General features: G+C 40.3%; 1 protein-coding gene and 2 long non-coding RNA genes across 4 annotated transcripts in view; 2 read left to right on the top strand and 1 right to left on the bottom strand.

Moving 5' to 3' along the window:
- Positions 1–7,238: 7,238 nt before the first annotated feature.
- Positions 7,239–13,426, top strand: LOC126981941 (transmembrane protein 208-like). The gene is made up of 5 exons (XM_050833654.1): positions 7,239–7,455; positions 9,067–9,222; positions 9,957–10,093; positions 11,959–12,043; positions 12,523–13,426. Exons 1-5 carry the CDS (start codon positions 7,450–7,452, stop codon positions 12,661–12,663), a joined length of 525 nt encoding a protein of 174 aa, XP_050689611.1. The 5' UTR covers positions 7,239–7,449; the 3' UTR covers positions 12,664–13,426.
- Positions 13,427–15,849: 2,423 nt separating this feature from the next.
- LOC126981944 (uncharacterized) overlaps positions 15,850–18,209 on the top strand; it is a 2,775-nt gene continuing 415 nt past the window's right edge. The window contains exons 1-2 of one of the 2 annotated variants that reach the window (XR_007734361.1): positions 15,850–15,913; positions 16,215–18,209. The exon at positions 16,215–18,209 is cut by the window's right edge and continues 415 nt beyond it. This is a non-coding gene — a long non-coding RNA (uncharacterized LOC126981944). The other variant, XR_007734360.1, reaches the window with a different exon arrangement.
- The window catches only part of LOC126981942 (uncharacterized), a 742-nt gene continuing 464 nt past the window's right edge, over positions 17,932–18,209 (bottom strand). The window contains exon 2 of the long non-coding RNA XR_007734358.1: positions 17,932–18,122. This is a non-coding gene — a long non-coding RNA (uncharacterized LOC126981942). The remainder of the gene's footprint in view (positions 18,123–18,209) is intronic.

Below are 18,209 nucleotides of genomic sequence, written 5' to 3'. Positions count from 1 at the left end.
TAGACATAAAAATGTTCCCCGCGTGGGCTGAGAAAGAAAGGGAAAAAATATATAGAAAAAATATTCGTTACGTCACGGCTCACAACAGCGTATCACAAAGCCTGATCAGACGAGAAAGAAAGAAATATATATAAAGACACCCACTTCTTCGTACACTGCGACTCGCCATAACGTACCACACAGCCCAATCAGACGAGGAAGAAAAAGGAAATAAAGAAATCCACTTGTCACATGACCACTAACACAAAATTGATAAGCAGAGAAAAGAAGAAAAAATATAAAGAAACTAGAAAAAAAAAAATTAACACATTTATCACCTCGTTTATATCACCTATCTCACTTCATTTATCACATTTATCGTCTCATTTATCACATTTAACACATTTATTCCCACTTATCACCTCAATTATCACATTCATCACATTTCACACCTCATCAATCAGATTAACCACATTTATCTCTTCAGTTATCATTCATTATATAATTTGCCACCTATAAAATCCCACCTGCTAGGCTAACAAGACCTACTCATCACCAGTTCTTCTCTTTTATCCCATCTTCCTCACTTATGACTCATCCCTCATGCACCACATTCACCACAGAACACCACAGCATTATATTACATCACAACGAGTCACCACAGTTCACTACGATGCATAATTATCGAAAAATAAACATGAAAATATAATCCACCACCATCACCAGCCTGATTATCTTTCATCACATTTCCGTCCTTCATCACTTATTCCCTATAGTCATCACACTCACGGTCACCACATATCACCACAGCATCATTTTACTTCACCAGGCGTCACCACAGTAATAAAAAGAGATATAAAGAAAACTACAAAGAATTCCCTCTGTATAGACACAACCAGCATCAAGTCATTTATCTCATTTTTCTCATATATCATTCCTTCCCCAATCACCACACTCACCATAGATCACCACAAAATTATGTTACATCACCAAGAGTCACCACAGCTCACCACGAAGACTATAAAGAAGAGAAATGAAGAAAACTATAAAAAAATTCACCTCTATCACCATGGTAACAGGGCTATCGTAACCTAACCACCAGCCTCACCTCATTTATCTCATTTATCACTTATCTATCAGTCACCACACGTTCCACAGATCACCACAACACCATTTCTCATCACCACGAGTCACCACAGCTCACCACGAAGCAGAATTACCGAAAAAAATAGAAAAAAATGATGTATGATGACCACCCCCAGACTCACCTCATTTATCATATTTTCCTCCTTTATCACTTATTCCCCAGTCATTACACGCACCACAGATCACCACAACACCATTTTTCATCACCACGAGTCACTACAGCTCATCACGAAGTATAATTACCGAAAAAAACACGAAAAATGACGAACAACTCACATGGATCACCTGTACCCGACGACCCCTCCTCCGCATGGCTTCACTATTTCACTATTTTCTCTGTAACCATTAATCCCCCATGCACCATACTTCCCATACATTACCATAGCACCATTTTTCATCACCACGAGTCACTACAGCTCATCACGAAGTATAATTACAGAAAAAAACACGAAAAATGACGAACAACTCACATGGATCACCTGTACCCGACGACCCCTCCTCCGCATGGCTTCACTATTTCACTATTTTCTCTGTAACCATTAATCCCCAATGCACCATACTTCCCATACATTACCACAGCACCATTTTTCATCACCATGAGTCACCACAGCTCATCACGAAGCATAATTACCGAAAAAACAAGAAAAATATCTGACAGCTCACATGGATCACAACCTGACGACCCCTCCTCCGCATGGCTTCACTATTTCATTATTTTCTATGTAACCATTAATCCCCAATGCACCATACTTCCCATACATCATCACAGCACCATTTTTCATCACCACGAGTCACTACAGCCCATCACGAAGTATAATTACCGAAAAAACAAGAAAAATATCTGACAGCTCACATGGATCACAACCTGACGACCCCTCCTCCGCATGGCTTCACTATTTCATTGTTTTCTATGTAACCATTAATCCCCCATGCACCATACTTCCCATACATCATCACAACACCATTTTACATCACCACGAGTCACCACAGCCCATCACCTGGATCATTTCTACCTGACGACTCGCCGATTACTTCACTATTTCCTCTGTAACTATTAATCCCCCATGCACTATAATTTCCACATATCTTAAGGACACTATTGTTTATCATTTTTACTCACCATAGCCGCCGGGAAGGTCTAGGAAGGGCACACGAAGGGAAAAATTGACGAGCGAATCACTGCTTTATGGTAACCTCGCGCCCCACGTGTTTCATCTGCAGTGTTGCCAGAAGTCCTCAAACTTCCTAAAATATTCGGGGGGAAAATACCCAAATACCCCATTTCATATATTTCCTACTTGTAATAAAAATACTGAAATATACGCCATTGCGTCATCTTTCATAATTTATACGTATACCGCGCCATTACGCCGTCTTAAGAGTATTAATTATAATAACAATCCCCTCGTGAGGCTGTACAGTTGTGTATGTGTGAACTACCATACCTGCTTAGAGTAAATTGCTGTTGTTGGGCATGTGTAAACTACGACAAAATATTTTGTTTAAATGCTTTGGTCTTCGCATTCCTAGGCATCACAGCATCTAATACTCTACCTTGGTTACTGCTTACCTGATGAAAGGCGCGTGTGCGCTAAATGCTCGATACAGCTTCAAGATACGAACCTGAAGAAAATTTACGAGTGTCACGTCACGTGTGTGGTGCAGCCCAAGGCAAGTCTGTGAGTCGCTGAGAACTGCGTGCAGTGATCGAGGGACTGAGGGGAGTGTTAATGGTCAGCAGCGGTGATGTGTTGATAGTAATGCCTATAGGGAACATATAACATCATAATAGCATATATGCAGGTTCTACGATCGTCCAAAAACTCATGGTAATCATTGATTTCTTGGACCTTTGAACGTTAAAATAAAGTCGGCAACTTTACCGTCCATTTTTTCAGCTCTCCTGCTGGCTCATCCTGCCTGGGGGTTGGGATGGCATGTTCCTCCCTTCTCCCTTGTTGTTTACCTGCAACAATAAACTATCAATCAATCAATCAATCATTCGCACACTCCGCCTCATGGGTGCCATTTGACCCTGTGTGTACTATTAATGTCGTACTGTGATGATTCAATTACGACTGTGACTTATGGGGGGGTCATGGGGCAATATTATATCACGCTTGAGGTTTTTTTTACGAATTAACACGAAGCCTTTCCTGGCAAAACGACGCTATCCTTTTCGAAACGTTTCCAACAGCAATCATCATCTTGCCATTACGTATCATTTAAATCACTAAAAGAAGACAATACTATCCAAAAAACAAATAAAATACGATAGTACAAAAAGATAATGTAAATAGCGGTGTTTTTCATGCATGGCCTATCCCAAAATGTCTTGATCGAGATGAAACTAAACACAGAAATATTACTAACAAGACATCGTGACGCGCCTTTGTGAATTAAATGTGTGAATATAATTAGGAGACTCCAGCAGCGTCACTTGGAGACTCGTGTGAGCGGCGGAAACTCTCAATGAAAAAGAATTATAATGTACGTACGTCAGCGCTAAGTGGGCGAAAAAATGGTGAGAGAAAACGGGAATCAGCAAAGTGGAAGATGGGGAGTTAAAGAGAAAAAAATTGCCCCCCACAGGGTTATATATGGACCACTTGAGGAGGAGGAGGAGGAGGAGAAAAGGAAAAGAAGAAGAAAAGGGGCAGTAGGAACAAAAAGAACAAGAACTAAAACAAGAAAAGGAATTATGAAACGGAAGAAAACGAATTAAGAATTAACATGAAGAAAATTAATAAGAACAAGAACAAGAAGAACAGTATGAAAAACAAGAAGAACAGTATGAAGAAGAAGAACAGTATGAAGAAGAACAAGAACAAGAAGACCAGGATCAACAACAACAAATAAATTAAAAATAAATAATAATAAAAAAAACAAGAACAAGACAAACAAAACAAAAACAAGGATAAAAAAAAAAAATTCTCCCCTACCCCCCCCCCTCTCTCTCTCTCTCTCTCTCTCTCTCTCTCTCTCTCTCTCTCTCTCTCTCTCTCTAACTTCCCTGACTTTTCCCTCCTGAAGAGCATTGCCGCAGAGGAGGAGACGCGGGGAAGTTGCTCTTGAGGGAACTTCGAGTGTTGGGAGCGAGTGTACAGTGACGGGTTGGGGGGAGGGGAGGAGGTGTGGTCTAGGGGGGAGGGGGAAGGTGAGAGGGGTGGGGGAGGGAGGGTGCATATGGTGGGGAAGGAGGTGTGCGTGTGTGTGTGTGTGTGTGTGTGTTGTCCATCTATCTGTTAGGCTGTCTGTTTATATATCTATGTCGATCTATCGGTCTATCTAAATTATCTATCTATCTATATCTATCTTTGTATTCCTCTATATCGATCTGTATTTTATCTGCCTCATATTAATTAATGTTTAAAATTACTATTACTATCAATACTAAATAATTTATAGACTACTACAACTACTACTACTACTTCCTCTCGTCACTATCAAGGGATTTTGAGCCTTAAAGCACGAGAGAGAGAGAGAGAGAGAGAGAGAGAGAGAGAGAGAGAGAGAGAGAGAGAGAGAGAGAGACCTACAACGTGCTATGTCCCAGAACTAACCTAAACTAACCAACATCTGCGTTTGGGGAGGGATAAAACCGCTGAACACTCTCTCTCCCTCTCTCACCAGCACCAATGGCTATACCTCATGATTTTTTGCCTATATTCTTGCCTCACCGCCGCCGGGAACATGCAAACGAGGCGTGCGGGGGAGGGCGTGAAGGAGGGAGGCGAGGGACGCAGCTGGGCGAGCGACACTAATGCGGAAAACGGTCACATTAATAGACATGCCCAGGCTGCCGAGGGGGGGCCGAAATATGCCAGGCCCCCCTAAGAAAAGACCGTCCTCACACTGTATTTTAGAGGCAGAGGTAAAGTTGGGTGCTCACGCTATAAAGATCGCTCCCATTCTATGTTTTAAAGGTAAAGGTAAAGACAGGTGCATTAGCGTGGCCTCGGCGCCCATCTCCGTCACAGATCAACCCATCACCCAGGAACACAGGCGCCCTTACCTACCATTGTGCATCTTCCCGTTTCCCTCGATACCCATTCTATATCGACCAACAGCCTGTAAGAGATGAACAGCTGGGTGAGCTGCACGCCGACTCACCGGCCGCTGTTGTGCGAAATCCACGGCCTGACATATAGACAGATGGGCCTTATTTCTTCTACATATCATATGTTTTTAGTTATTCAGCTGCTGCAGTAGGCCTATATTATGCACTAATGATGTGTGTACAGGTGTTCAGATAAAAACACCAGCATTTCTTTGTCCTTAATCCGTAAAAGCTGCAGTTTCAGGGGTTACAGGTAGAGGCTTGATCCTCGTTTACCTTCGGTACGGGCGTACGCTCCAGTACCCTGTCTCCTTACTGCACCCACACCTCACTGCCACCTGTCCTCGTCCTTCGTCCTCGTCCATGTAGCTATCCAGTCTACTCTTAAAACAAGCTATCGTCCCTGCACTAACTATGTGATTGCTGAGTCTATTCCATTCCCCCACCACCCTTTTACTAAACCAATGCTTGCCTATATCTCTTCTAAATCTATACTTTTCTAATTTAAATCCATTACTGCGAGTTCTATCGATCCTGCTGGCTAATTCTCAGTACTTTACTTATATCGCCTTTGTTGTAACCCTTGACCCATTTGAATACTTCTATCAGATCTCCCGCACTCTTCGTCTTTCTAGTGAATGTAAGTTGTTTCAGCCTATTTTGATATAGGAGGTTCCTCAGCCCCTGAATCATATTGGTCATCCTCCTCTGAACTGTTTCCAGCAAGTTGATGTCCATTCTGTAGTGTGGGCACCAAAACTGGACAACATAATCTAAGTGTGGTCTAACTAACGCTAGATAGAGTCTGAGGATGACCTCTGCATTCCTGTTGGTTACCATCCTGTTAATAAAGCCTAATACCCTGTTAGCCCTATTCCTTGCACTAATACATTGCTTCCTTAGCTTTAGGTCAGAGTTCACTAACACTCCCAAATCCCTTTCACACTCAGACCTGCCTATCGCTGTGGAGTCTAAACTGTACCCGTGTATTGGGTTGCGTGTTCCTACACTAAGTACGCTACACTTGGTGATTTTAAAATTCATCTGCCATTTCTCTGACCAAGCTGACAGTTTGTTGAGATCCTCCTGCAGTACTCTAGCATCCAACCCTGTCCTAATAGTGTGTCCTATTTTGGTGTCATCTGCAAATTTACCTGTGTCACTAGTTATCCCATTGTCTATGTCATTGATGTAGATAATGAACAAAAGCGGGCCTAAAACTGAACCTTGAGGAACCCCACTGGTAACATCACCCCATTCGGATTTTTTACCGTCATCGTTTGATTTCATAACAAAATAAATAAACTTGGGTGGAACAGATCCTGACAAGCACTCGACAAAATACACGATACCTTGTCGAAATTCATATATACTTATTCAGGATACTACTACTACTACTACTACTACTACTACTACTACTACTACTACTACAGGTACTCCCAGAAGGTCGCCCAGTACAGCAGGTTAAGCAGGATAAAGGAGGTTGGAAATATGTCTTGCAAGCTTGTCTACTTTAGAGAGAGAGAGAGAGAGAGAGAGAGAGAGAGAGAGAGAGAGAGAGAGAGAGAGAGAGAGAAAATAATAATAATAATAATAATAATAATAATAATAATAATAATAATAATAATAATAATAATAATAATAATAATAATAATAACTTAAAAATCTGACCCGACGTGAGGAAAGATAAATACTGAAAAAGAAGGAGGAGGAAGAGGAATATTGAAATCCCATTGAAAAGGGAAGTGTTTGAATAAGCAAGAAGGAGAATCAAGAGGAGAAAGAAGAGGAAGAAGAAGATGCAGGTCACTGGTCAAAAGAAGAGGAAGAAGAAGATGTAGTCAGTCGGCCCCAACGTTACCAGATTGTCGTACTTGGCGTATTGTTTTTGCCGGTTTCTGACCAAAAACTATCGCACCCACAAAGATAACGATATGCCCTTATAATAATTGTTAAAATCGGTAATTATTCATCCTCTCTTTTGCAATATTTATGGGCCAAAAAACCGGAAAATACAATGTTATGCGTACGATAATTTGATAACGTTGGTCTTGTTTACATCGTGGCCAGCAGGGAGGGACAACAGCTGGCGGGTGGCGGACACAGGAAAACAGGAAAAACAAGCCCCCAGACAACACAAACAAGCAAACAGGAAGGAAGAAGAAGGATAAGAGAATATTATCAATGAAATAAAGAAGGTCTGGAAGGCTACACAAGGCCACGGGGCGAATAATAATAAGGGGAAGACCTGCAACACCGCAATTATGAAGGTGAGATCTACCTGTCATTTCCCTTCCCGCCGCTCACCTGAGGCACTAATTACGGGGTTAATGATCTCTGGGATATCTCTAAAGGTTCTAAAGGACAGGTGTTGCTTTAATTAATGACATATGAAGGAAAACAAGGCTGCAGTATAGTACAAGTGAGATCTACCTGTCATTTTCCCTTCCCGCTGCTCACCTGAGGCACTAATTACGGGGTTAATGATCTCTGGAACATCTCTGAGGGACAGGTGTTGGTTTAATTAATAACAGATAGCCTATGAAGGAAAACGGCTGCAGTATAGTACAAGTGAGATCTACCTGTCATTTTTCCTTCCCTCTGCTCACCTGAGGCACTAATTACGGGGTTAATGATCTCTGGAACATCTCTGAGGGACAGGTGTTGGTTTAATTAATAACAGATAGCCTATGAAGGAAAACAAGGCTACAGCATAGTACAAGTGAGATCTACCTGTCATTTTCCCTTCGCGCTGTTCACCTGAGGCACTAATCACGGGGTTAATGATCTCTGAAGCCTCTCCAAGTATTGTATGGTCAAGCGTAGGTATAATTAGTGTTTCAGGTTCGAAGAAAAGGACTTAATGAAGGCTACGCAACATATAAGGAAAAGGCTGTTTTGAAGGGAAAGGGAAAGATTGTAATGAAGGGAAAGGCTTTAATGAGAGGAAAGGGAAAGGTTATAATGAAGGTAATTAAGGTTAGAGCACAGTACAGGTGAGGTCATTTCCCCTTCCCGCTGCTCACCTGAGGCACTAATTACGGGGTTAATGACTATGGAGCCTCTTTAGGGGATGAATTTACAGGTGTAGGTTTAATTAGTCTTACAGGTATGAGGACAAGGCTGTATTGAAGGTAATTAAGGGTAGAGCACAGTACAGGTGAGGTCATTTCCCCTTCCCACTGCTCACCTGAAGCATTAATTATAGAGCCTCTCAAAGGGATGCATTTACAGGTGTAGGGTTAAATAGTCATATAGGTACAAGGATAAGGCTATAATGAAGGTAATTAATCCCTTGGCTGCAGATTTTCTACCTCACCAAGCTACAGGAATGGAACAAAAAGTGGCTGCTACAATTCAATGAAGAAATATGTAAAGTCATGCACCTTGGGAGGGGATATCCAGCATACCAATACCACATGGGAAACACTCCATTATCCACCACAAAGGCAGAGAAAGACCTGGGAGTATATGTTACCAGTGAAAGCCAAATCCGTGCCAATCGCAGCGGACGGGTTAATCAGAACTACGACAAGAAATAAAATTGGGAAGAAGGGTAAAACAATTGGGATAAAAGGAAGAAAAAAGGAGAGAAAGGAAAAAAAGGGAAGCAGAGGGGAAGGAAAGAAAGAAGAAAGGATGCAAAATAATCAAGAAAAAGATAAAAAAGGATAGAAGGAACAGGGAAAGGAAGGGATAAAAGGAAACTTAAAAACACAGAGAGAGAGAGAGAGAGAGAGAGAGAGAGAGAGAGAGAGAGAGAGAGAACACTATCAGTAATCTACCAACCTTGAGAAAAAAAAGATAGGGTAGTTGTGATCTGAATACTATCTATATAAATCTATGTAAATCTCATTCTCTGCTTACCTCTCCTGTGCCAGGCTCCAAAGGGGAAGCAAGGGACGAAGGGCACCAAGCAGATCATGCAGGAGAACACGGACACGCTTGCCTTCTACCGCAACATGATCCTGGGCTCGGCCGCCGTGTACTTTGGGGTCGGCATGATTTTCTTCACCGCCTTCCCCATGCTGGACTTGGTGAGTAGGGGGGGCGAGGGGGGCATGTGTGTGTGTGTGCTGGAAGGGCATTGTGTGGGTGTTTGGGGGGGCGGGGGTGTAGGGGTAAATGCTCCTCCTCTCAGTCTGAAAATACCAAAAGAAGAGGTTAGTAAATACAGGCTTCTTACTACCCAAGGATTAAAATACAGTCATCCCTCAAATAGTACGATTTCCAATAGTTCGGTTTCAGTTTTCTACGGATTGTCATTGAAGATCTTTTAGGATTTTAAAATTTCCTGCTCGTCGAGAAATTTAAAAATCCTAAAAATCTTGGAAAATCCACATAAAAGTTAAAACCAAAATCGAACTATTGGAAACCGTACTATTTGAGGGACAACTGTACATAGATAAGTAAAAATTGTATATATAAATAGGACATGTTGGCAAAAAAAAAAAAATAATGTAATATGGATGAGTAAAATAATATAAATAAGACTGAGCCAAAAAAATGAAATAAGATAGACAGGAAAAAGATAATTAGATTCTTAGCAAAATAGAAAAGTAAAGAGGAAATATAAATAAGACATCTCGGCAAAAAAAAATATATGTATAAACTAGACCAGAAAACAAATTAAATATACTGCACTGATAAGAATAACACTTCCTAGCAAAAAAAATAAACTACATAGATTAGTGAAAAAAATATAATAAAACTCCACAACCACTCACACCTCTTCCTCCCCCCCTCCTCTCCTCCCCCTCCCCCCTAACAGACGCTGGTGGTGCTGGCGGGCATCGTCTTTGCCGCCTGCTACCACTTCATGTCCTCGATGGCCACCCCTAAGCTAGGCAGCGACGGCGCCATCCTGGACGAAGGCTGTGACTTGAACATCGAGGGCGGCATTGCAGAGTGAGTGCTGGCATGGGTGATGGAGGAGGTGGAACTTGGTGGTTGTGTTTGATTTATGGTTTGTGGGGTCCGTTGATCCCAGTGGCAGCGACGGACCAAATTTGTGGCTTTACCGTGTAGCAGTGACGGGCCAAATTTGTGCCATGATATAAACCCCCCAAAATAGATGATACATAATCTGATCACAAATGCTTTGATATGTATTATGAAATGGTTTGTGTGAGGGGTGATTTTTTCTCATTTTTCTCACTTAGAGGGACCATTAAGAAACATGATCCTCGCTGCTACCGGGTTAATATCTCTGCGGATACACCACTTATCTTCTTTCTCGTTTAACTTCTTTATTTTTCCTCACGGGGTTCGATGGGGTTAATGAAGACAGCGTTTATCTACTGAAAAGAAGCCCTTCATCTCATCATAGTTAGTCGGAATAATATATGGCAGTTACACTCGCTCTTTACCTCATTTCAAGTTAGGTTTATTTAGGGGTTTGGAGGTCTTAACCCGTCCGCTGCGATTGGCATGGATTTGGCTTTCACTGGTAGCCTGGTAATATAAAGTCCCATGTCTTTCTCTGCCTCTGTGGTGGATAGTGGAGTGTTTCCCATGTGGTATTGGTGTGCTGGATATCCCTTCACTGGTAGCCTGGTAATATAAAGTCCCAGGTCTTTCTCTGCCTCTGTGGTGGATAGTGGAGTGTTTCCCATGTGGTATTGGTGTGCTGGATATCCCTTCACTGGTAGCCTGGTAATATAAAGTCCCATGTCTTTCTCTGCCTCTGTGGTGGATAGTGGAGTGTTTCCCATGTGGTATTGGTGTGCTGGATATCCCTTCACTGGTAGCCTGGTAATATAAAGTCCCATGTCTTTCTCTGCCTCTGTGGTGGATAGTTGAGTTTTTCCCATGTGGTATTGGTGTGCTGGATATCCCTTCACTGGTAGCCTGGTAATATAAAGTCCCATGTTTTTCTCTGCCTCTGTGGTGGATAGTGGTGTTTCCCATGTGGTATTGGTGTGCTGGATATCCCTTCACTGGTAGCCTGGTAATATAAAGTCCCATGTTTTTCTCTGCCTCTGTGGTGGATAGTGGTGTTTCCCATGTGGTATTGGTGTGCTGGATATCCCTTCACTGGTAGCCTGGTAATATAAAGTCCCATGTCTTTCTCTGCCTCTGTGGTGGATAGTGGAGTGTTTCCCATGTGGTATTGGTGTGCTGGATATCCCTTCACTGGTAGCCTGGTAATATAAAGTCCCATGTCTTTCTCTGCCTCTGTGGTGGATAGTGGAGTGTTTCCCATGTGGTATTGGTGTGCTGGATATCCCTTCACTGGTAGCCTGGTAATATAAAGTCCCATGTCCTTCTCTGCCTCTGTGGTGGATAGTGGAGTGTTTCCCATGTGGTATTGGTGTGCTGCATATCCCTTCACTGGTAGCCTGGTAATATAAAGTCCCATGTCCTTCTCTGCCTCTGTGGTGGATAGTGGAGTGTTTCCCATGTGGTATTGGTGTGCTGGGTATCCCTTCACTGGTAGCCTGGTAATATAAAGTCCCATGTCTTTCTCTGCCTCTGTGGTGGATAGTGGAGTGTTTCCCATGTGGTATTGGTGTGCTGGATATCCCCTCCCAAGCTGCAGGACTTTACATTTTTCTTCATTGAATTGTAGCAGACATTCTTTGTTCCACTCCTGTAGCTTGGTGATGTCTTCTGCTAGGAAATCCGCAGTCAAGGGGTTATTTAAATTTTCCACATAAGGCCTTCAGTTCATATGACATTGCTCTTTATAATGTTGTGCCCTTTGGAGTGGATCAGTGACATTGTAGAGCACCTGCTTTGTCTTTGTTTGCTTATGTACGTGTGTGTTTCAGGCACGTGAAAGACCTGGTGATCCTGACCTCCGGAACCGTTGTCTTGGGCACCATCTCCTCGTACTTCTGGCTGCTGTGGCTGCTGGTGAGGCTCAGAGATATAGTGATTTTGTTCTTGGTTCCTTGGGTAATGTTTTTGGTAGCTACAGAAGGCTCTCTTGATTTCTCTTATAATCTAATTCTTCTTTTCTTTTCTTTCTTCAGTTTTCTTTTAATTCAATTCCTATGGTAATGTTGTTTTGTAGGGAAGATTCTTGTAAATATTCTTTTGTAAGCAATTTTTTTATTTTCTATTTCTAATATACAATCAAATTTCTTTACTAAGTTTCTTTCAGTTCCCTAATTATCCTCTGGCAATGTTCTTTTGTTCGGGAAATTTCTTTTTACTTCATTTATAATCTAATTCTATCAATAAGAATTTTTGTATGTGTTTATCTTCTCACATAATCTAATTTCCTTGTTAATAATTTTGTCTGCATTATTTTCTCTCATGTAATTTAACACCGGCAGTATTTTTTGTATGCATTTCCTTTCCCTAACTCCCCATCCCCCTCCCCCCTTCAGGCTCCGTTCCGCGGCGCCCAGATGCTGTGGACCAACATCCTGGGGCCGTGGTTCTTCCAGGAGGCGCCGGACGCCGAGCCTGAGGAGCGCGTGCTGGACAAGAAGCAGAGGAAGCTGGAGCGGAGGATGAAGTACCGCTAGTAGAGGCGACAAGCGTATAGCCCAGCGCTCAGGCGTTTGTGCGTTTGTTTGTGTGTGTTTCATCCACGTGGTTGTTTGATTTTTTTTAATTTTCTGTGATTTTTTCTTCCTCTCTTTTTCACATTCCTTCAAAGTGCTGTTGATGTTCTTCTTCCTCTTTATGTTTACTCTTGCCCTTTCATTTTTCCTCATATCCTTCCTTCCTATCTTATTTCTTCTCTCTCTCTTTTCCATCCTTTCTATGTCTTTTCCTCTTTATGTTTTCTCTTGCCCTTTCATTTTTCCTTATATCCTTCCTTCCTCTCTTATTTCTTTTCTTAATTTTTTCCATCCTTTTGATAAGTCTTTCTTTCCTTCCTCACATATTTTTATTACCTTTTTCTTTTATCCTATACCCTTTCCATCTTTAATCCTTCTCTCTTGTCTCGTTTTTCTTAATTCTTTTCCATTCCTTCCTTATCTCCTTTTTCACTCCTCCCATCTTGTTTCATGCTATTTTTCCTCCCTTCTCTCCATCTTCTGTTACATATTTTTTTTACTTTTTTCTTTTATCCTATACCCTTTCCATCTTTAATCCTTCTCTCTTGTCTCGTTTTTCTTTATTCTTTTCCATTCCTTCCTTATCTCCTTTTTCACTCCTCCCATCTTGTTTCTACTATTTTTCCTTCCTGCTCTCCATCTTCTGTTGTTAAGTTGATTCCACTGTTGCCACAAAAACTCCATAGACACTGTGAGGTTGAGAATTACACGCTGCTGTTATGACGGTCTGGCTTTTCGTTTCCTATTTATGGTTACACTGGAGAATTTATGATAATTTTGATTTTATGATTTTTTTTTCCTTATTCTTTACATCCCTACATATCTTTCTATTTCATTTATTTATTTCCCTTTTCTTTCTTTCTTTCTTTCTTTTATTTCTTCTAACTGCATCTTTCTTGGTTTTAGGATATGTTAGTGTACTTGGTAATTTAGATTTTAATTTATTTCAATTTTTTATGTAGATTTTTTTACACTAGAGGAAGCGGTTGAGGGCAAACAAACAAACAAACAAAAAAAAAACATGACATAAAGGCTGTAAAAATTATATAATGATTCACAAAAGCAAAAAGAATGACAATAAACATCGACAGATTATTCAAATGTTGTCAAATGCATCTAATATCAATTCAGAGGTTTGTAAAAATTGTATAATGCTCCACAAAAGCACAATTAATGACTAAACATCGACAGATTATTCAAATGTTGTCAAATGCATCTAATATCAATTCAAAGGTTTGTAAAAATTGTATAATGCTCCACAAAAGCAAAAATAATGAGTGAACTTCAACAGATTATTCAAATGTTGTCAAATGTGTATAATCTCCATTCAAAGGTTGTATATGTGCTTGCTCAATGACACACCTTCTCAGCTTGTTCCGCTCATCCACCAGCTTGTTCGTGATCCACTTCTTGGCTATTTCCTTCCTGAACTCTAATTTATCCAGCTTGAACCTATTACTGTACGCTCCCACATCAGCTTTTAATGCATTCATCTCATCCAAATTGCCCTTGTTTCCTTTATTTTGTTAACTAATATTTTTGGCTTATTATTATTATCATCACTATTATTATTATTATTATTATTGTTTTCATAGTTTTAATGTCATTCCGTTCTCTCTCAAGATTATTGTGATGGAGACTTAATAGCCCCATAAATACACCTCATTAAGTTAGACAAGGATGTAATTATGCCCTACACACAGAGGTATATACACACACACACACACACACACACACACACACACACACACACACACATCACCCCAGCTACTTTTCATTTCATTCCTTTTTATATAGAAAGAGAAAAAAAAATTATCTTGAAAAAAATGTATCTCAAGAAAAGGAAAACAAACCTATTTTATAATTACTCTTAGGTTGTTTACTGATGTTGTTATTATTGCTGTTGTTGTTGTTGTTGTTGATGTTGTTGCATATCACTACTGACTGTGCTAATTGGGGTAACTTAATCAACTTGCTCTATGTGTGTGTGTGTGTGTGTGTGTGTGTGTGTGTGTGTGTGTGTGTGTGTTTTCTCTGTCATGTCTGTCTGTGTGTTCGTTTGTGTGTCAATTATCGCGCACAGGTGTTCGTGTGTGTGTGTGTGTGTGTGTGTGTGTGTGTGTGTGTGTGAATAAAGAAGATGCACTGAACAGAATAACCGATGATAGGAAATTATGATGATGGAAGGAATGAGAGAAACAGGAATAAAATAAATGAATAAATAAAAGAATAGAAAATAGATCAATGAAGAAAAAATACGATGATGGAAAGAATAAGGAAAACCAAGATAGATGAAGTTAGTTGAAATAAAATAAATAAGGAAAGAAAAATAAATAAATAAATGAAAAAAAGATTAAGAGCTGGAAAGAATAAAGGAAACTGGAAATTGCAGAGAGGAAAAATAAAAGATGACAGACAATGATGATGACGTAGAGATGGAAAGAATGAGAGAAAGAAGAAAACTGAAATGATGAGAATAAAAAGGAAATAAAAAAGAGAGAGATGACGTAGAGAAATATTTGTGTGTGTGTGTGTGTGTGTGTTTCTGTGTACATAATCATTACATTGACATTGGGACAGGTAGACTTCATTAACTGGTTGATTGGTTGGGGCAGACAGGTGACCGCTTCCACCAGGTGTCTATATACATAACGACAGGTAGCAAAACAGTACTAACGAGGCAACAGGTAGAGTGTATAATGTATGTAGTATAATGCACCATGCTGGAAACAATGTAGATATATATAAATGTATGTATAACAGCTTCAGAAATAATGTATAATACTGCTACTGCTTCTACAACTATTACTACAACAATTATTACTACTACTATTACCACTACAACCAGAATAGATACACCTTTCACTGCTGATACTATTACTAATACTAAAATTACCACCTCTAGTACCAACATCACTATTGCCAGAACAGAGATGTGACTTTTAACTAATGTGACAGGGAGTGGGAGGAAAGTGGAGGGAAGGAAAGGGAGAGAGAAAAGTGAGGGAGTGAGAAATGAACCAGCGAGGGAGGAGAGTAAATGAAGAAGAGAGGGATGATGAAGGGAAGGAAGTGAAGGAAGAGGAAGGGAGTGAGGAGTGAAGTGGTGGCAGGAGAGAGAAGAGAATGGGGAGTGAGCTGGCGAAGGAAGGGAAGAAAGAGACTGTAATGAACTAGAAAGGAAGAAGAGGAAGGGAGACAAGAATGAGAGGTGAGGAATGAGAAATTATCTGTCGAAGGGAGTGGTGACGGAGGAGAGAGAAGAGAATGAGGAGTGAGCTGGCAAAGGAAGAGAATGAAAGGAAGGGAAGAAAGAGACTGTAATGAACTAGAAAGGAAGAAGAGGAAGGGAGACAAGAATGAGAGGTGAGGAATGAGAAATTATCTGTCAAAGGGAGAGGAAGGGAGTGGTGACGGAGGAGAGAGAAGAGAATGAGGAGTGAGCTAGCAAAGGAAGAGAATGAAAGGAAAGGAAGAAAGAGACAAACAAGGAAGGGAAACAAGAAAAAGAGGTGAGGCGTGAGAAATTATCTGTCGAAGGGAGAGGAAGGGAGTGGTGACAGGAGAGAGAAGAGAATGAGGAGTGAGCTAGCAAAGGAAGAGAATGAAAGGAAAGGAAGAAAGAGACAAGCAATGAACTAGAAAGTGAAAAGAGGAAGGGAAACAAGAATGAGAGGAGAGGAGTGAGAAATTAACTGCCAAAGGAAGGGGAATAAGTTACACCCTCCTTAACCCGGTAGCAGCGGGGATCATGTTTCTTAATGGTCCCTCTAAGCGAGAAAAATGAGAAAAAATCATCACTCACACAAACCATTTCATAATATATATCGAAGCATTTGTGATCAGTTTATGTATCATCTATTTTGGGGGGTTTAAATCATGGCACAAATTTGGCCCGTCGCTGCTGCCGGGTTAAAAGAATCACAAGACATGAATTACGACTCAGTTACAATTAATACATTTCTCAGCCACTGTACTTACTCTCAACATAAGCTCTCGTTAACCTGGTGCCAAGGTGACTTACTGAATGCCTGAGTGTAGTTCCTTACCCGTGTGTACTTTCCTCTTCCTGCATATCAAGGTGTGCCAAGATCAGAGCTGGATAATGCAAATGCAAAACATGGCATCAGTTGTGTGTTCTGGATGCTATTATTATTATTATTATTATTATTATTTATTTATTTATTATTCTTTTTACAGTAGCAAAGTCAGCTTATTCTGGCTGACAGTTGGTGATTTTATGAAGTTTGCCAAAACAGAATACATAAAGAGAAAGATTAGAAGATTTTGGTAAAATTTAAGTTTAGATATTTTGTGATGAACAGGTTGAAAATAATTTCTCGTTACTGATCCATGACAATAATATATTGCTATTACTCTGGCTAACAGTTAGTGATTATAACAAGCTTTCCAGACTAGTGTAAACACAGGTTTAGTGTTCCTAGTGAAGGAGTAGCCAGAAATCATTTTCAAACCCTTCATTACAAAAAAACGCCTCGTGAACACCAGAAAACCCTCGCAGTGTCCAGGACAACACGACCAGTGCCACGCTTTGCATTTACATGCCCTGACTCTCAACAATAATAGTGATACTGTCAAATGCAGCTATATATATATATCTATATATATATATATATATATATATATATATATATATATATATATATATATATATATATATATATATATATACTACTGCAATCTTAATGTATTTATATGTGCCTGCTATACTGAATTTACTGACTTAGAGGAAAAGCCTGTAGTAGCCTCTCTATATACTGTATGAGAAAAGAAATTGATTGTCTTACTGTGTGGGAGAAGATAATTATGGGGAATATTGTTGTGTTTTGTATCAGAGAGTGATGGGGAGACTTAAGAATGTTGTGTTTTGTATCAGAGTGATGGGGAGACTTAAGAATATTGTGTTTTGTATCAGAGAGTGATGGGGAGACTTAAGAATGTTGTGTTTTGTATCAGAGAGTGATGGGGAGACTTAAGAATGTTGTGTTTTGTATCAGAGAGTGATGGGGAGACTTAAGAATGTTGTGTTTTGTATCAGAGAGTGATGGGGAGACTTAAGAATGTTGTGTTTTGTATCAGAGAGTGATGGGGAGACTTAAGAATGTTGTGTTTTGTATCAGAGAGTGATGGGGAGACTTAAGAATATTGTGTTTTGTATCAGAGAGTGATGGGGAGACTTAAGAATACTGTGTTTTGTATCAGAGAAGAGAGTGATGGGGAGACTTAAGAATATTGTGTTTTGTATCAGAGAAGAGAGTGATGGGGAGACTTAAGAATATTGTGTTTTGTATCAGAGAGTGATGGGGAGACTTAAGAATACTGTGTTTTGTATCAGAGAGTGATGGGGAGACTAAAGAATATTGTGTTTTGTATCAGAGTGATGGGGAGACTTAAGAATACTGTGTTTTGTATCAGAGAGTGATGGGGAGACTTAAGAATGTTGTGTTTTGTATCAGAGAGTGATGGGGAGACTTAAGAATGTTGTG

Source organism: Eriocheir sinensis, chromosome 49 (genome assembly GCF_024679095.1).
Source record: "Eriocheir sinensis breed Jianghai 21 chromosome 49, ASM2467909v1, whole genome shotgun sequence".
NCBI lineage: Eukaryota > Metazoa > Arthropoda > Malacostraca > Decapoda > Varunidae > Eriocheir > Eriocheir sinensis.
This window is presented reverse-complemented; position numbering and strand designations above follow the sequence as displayed.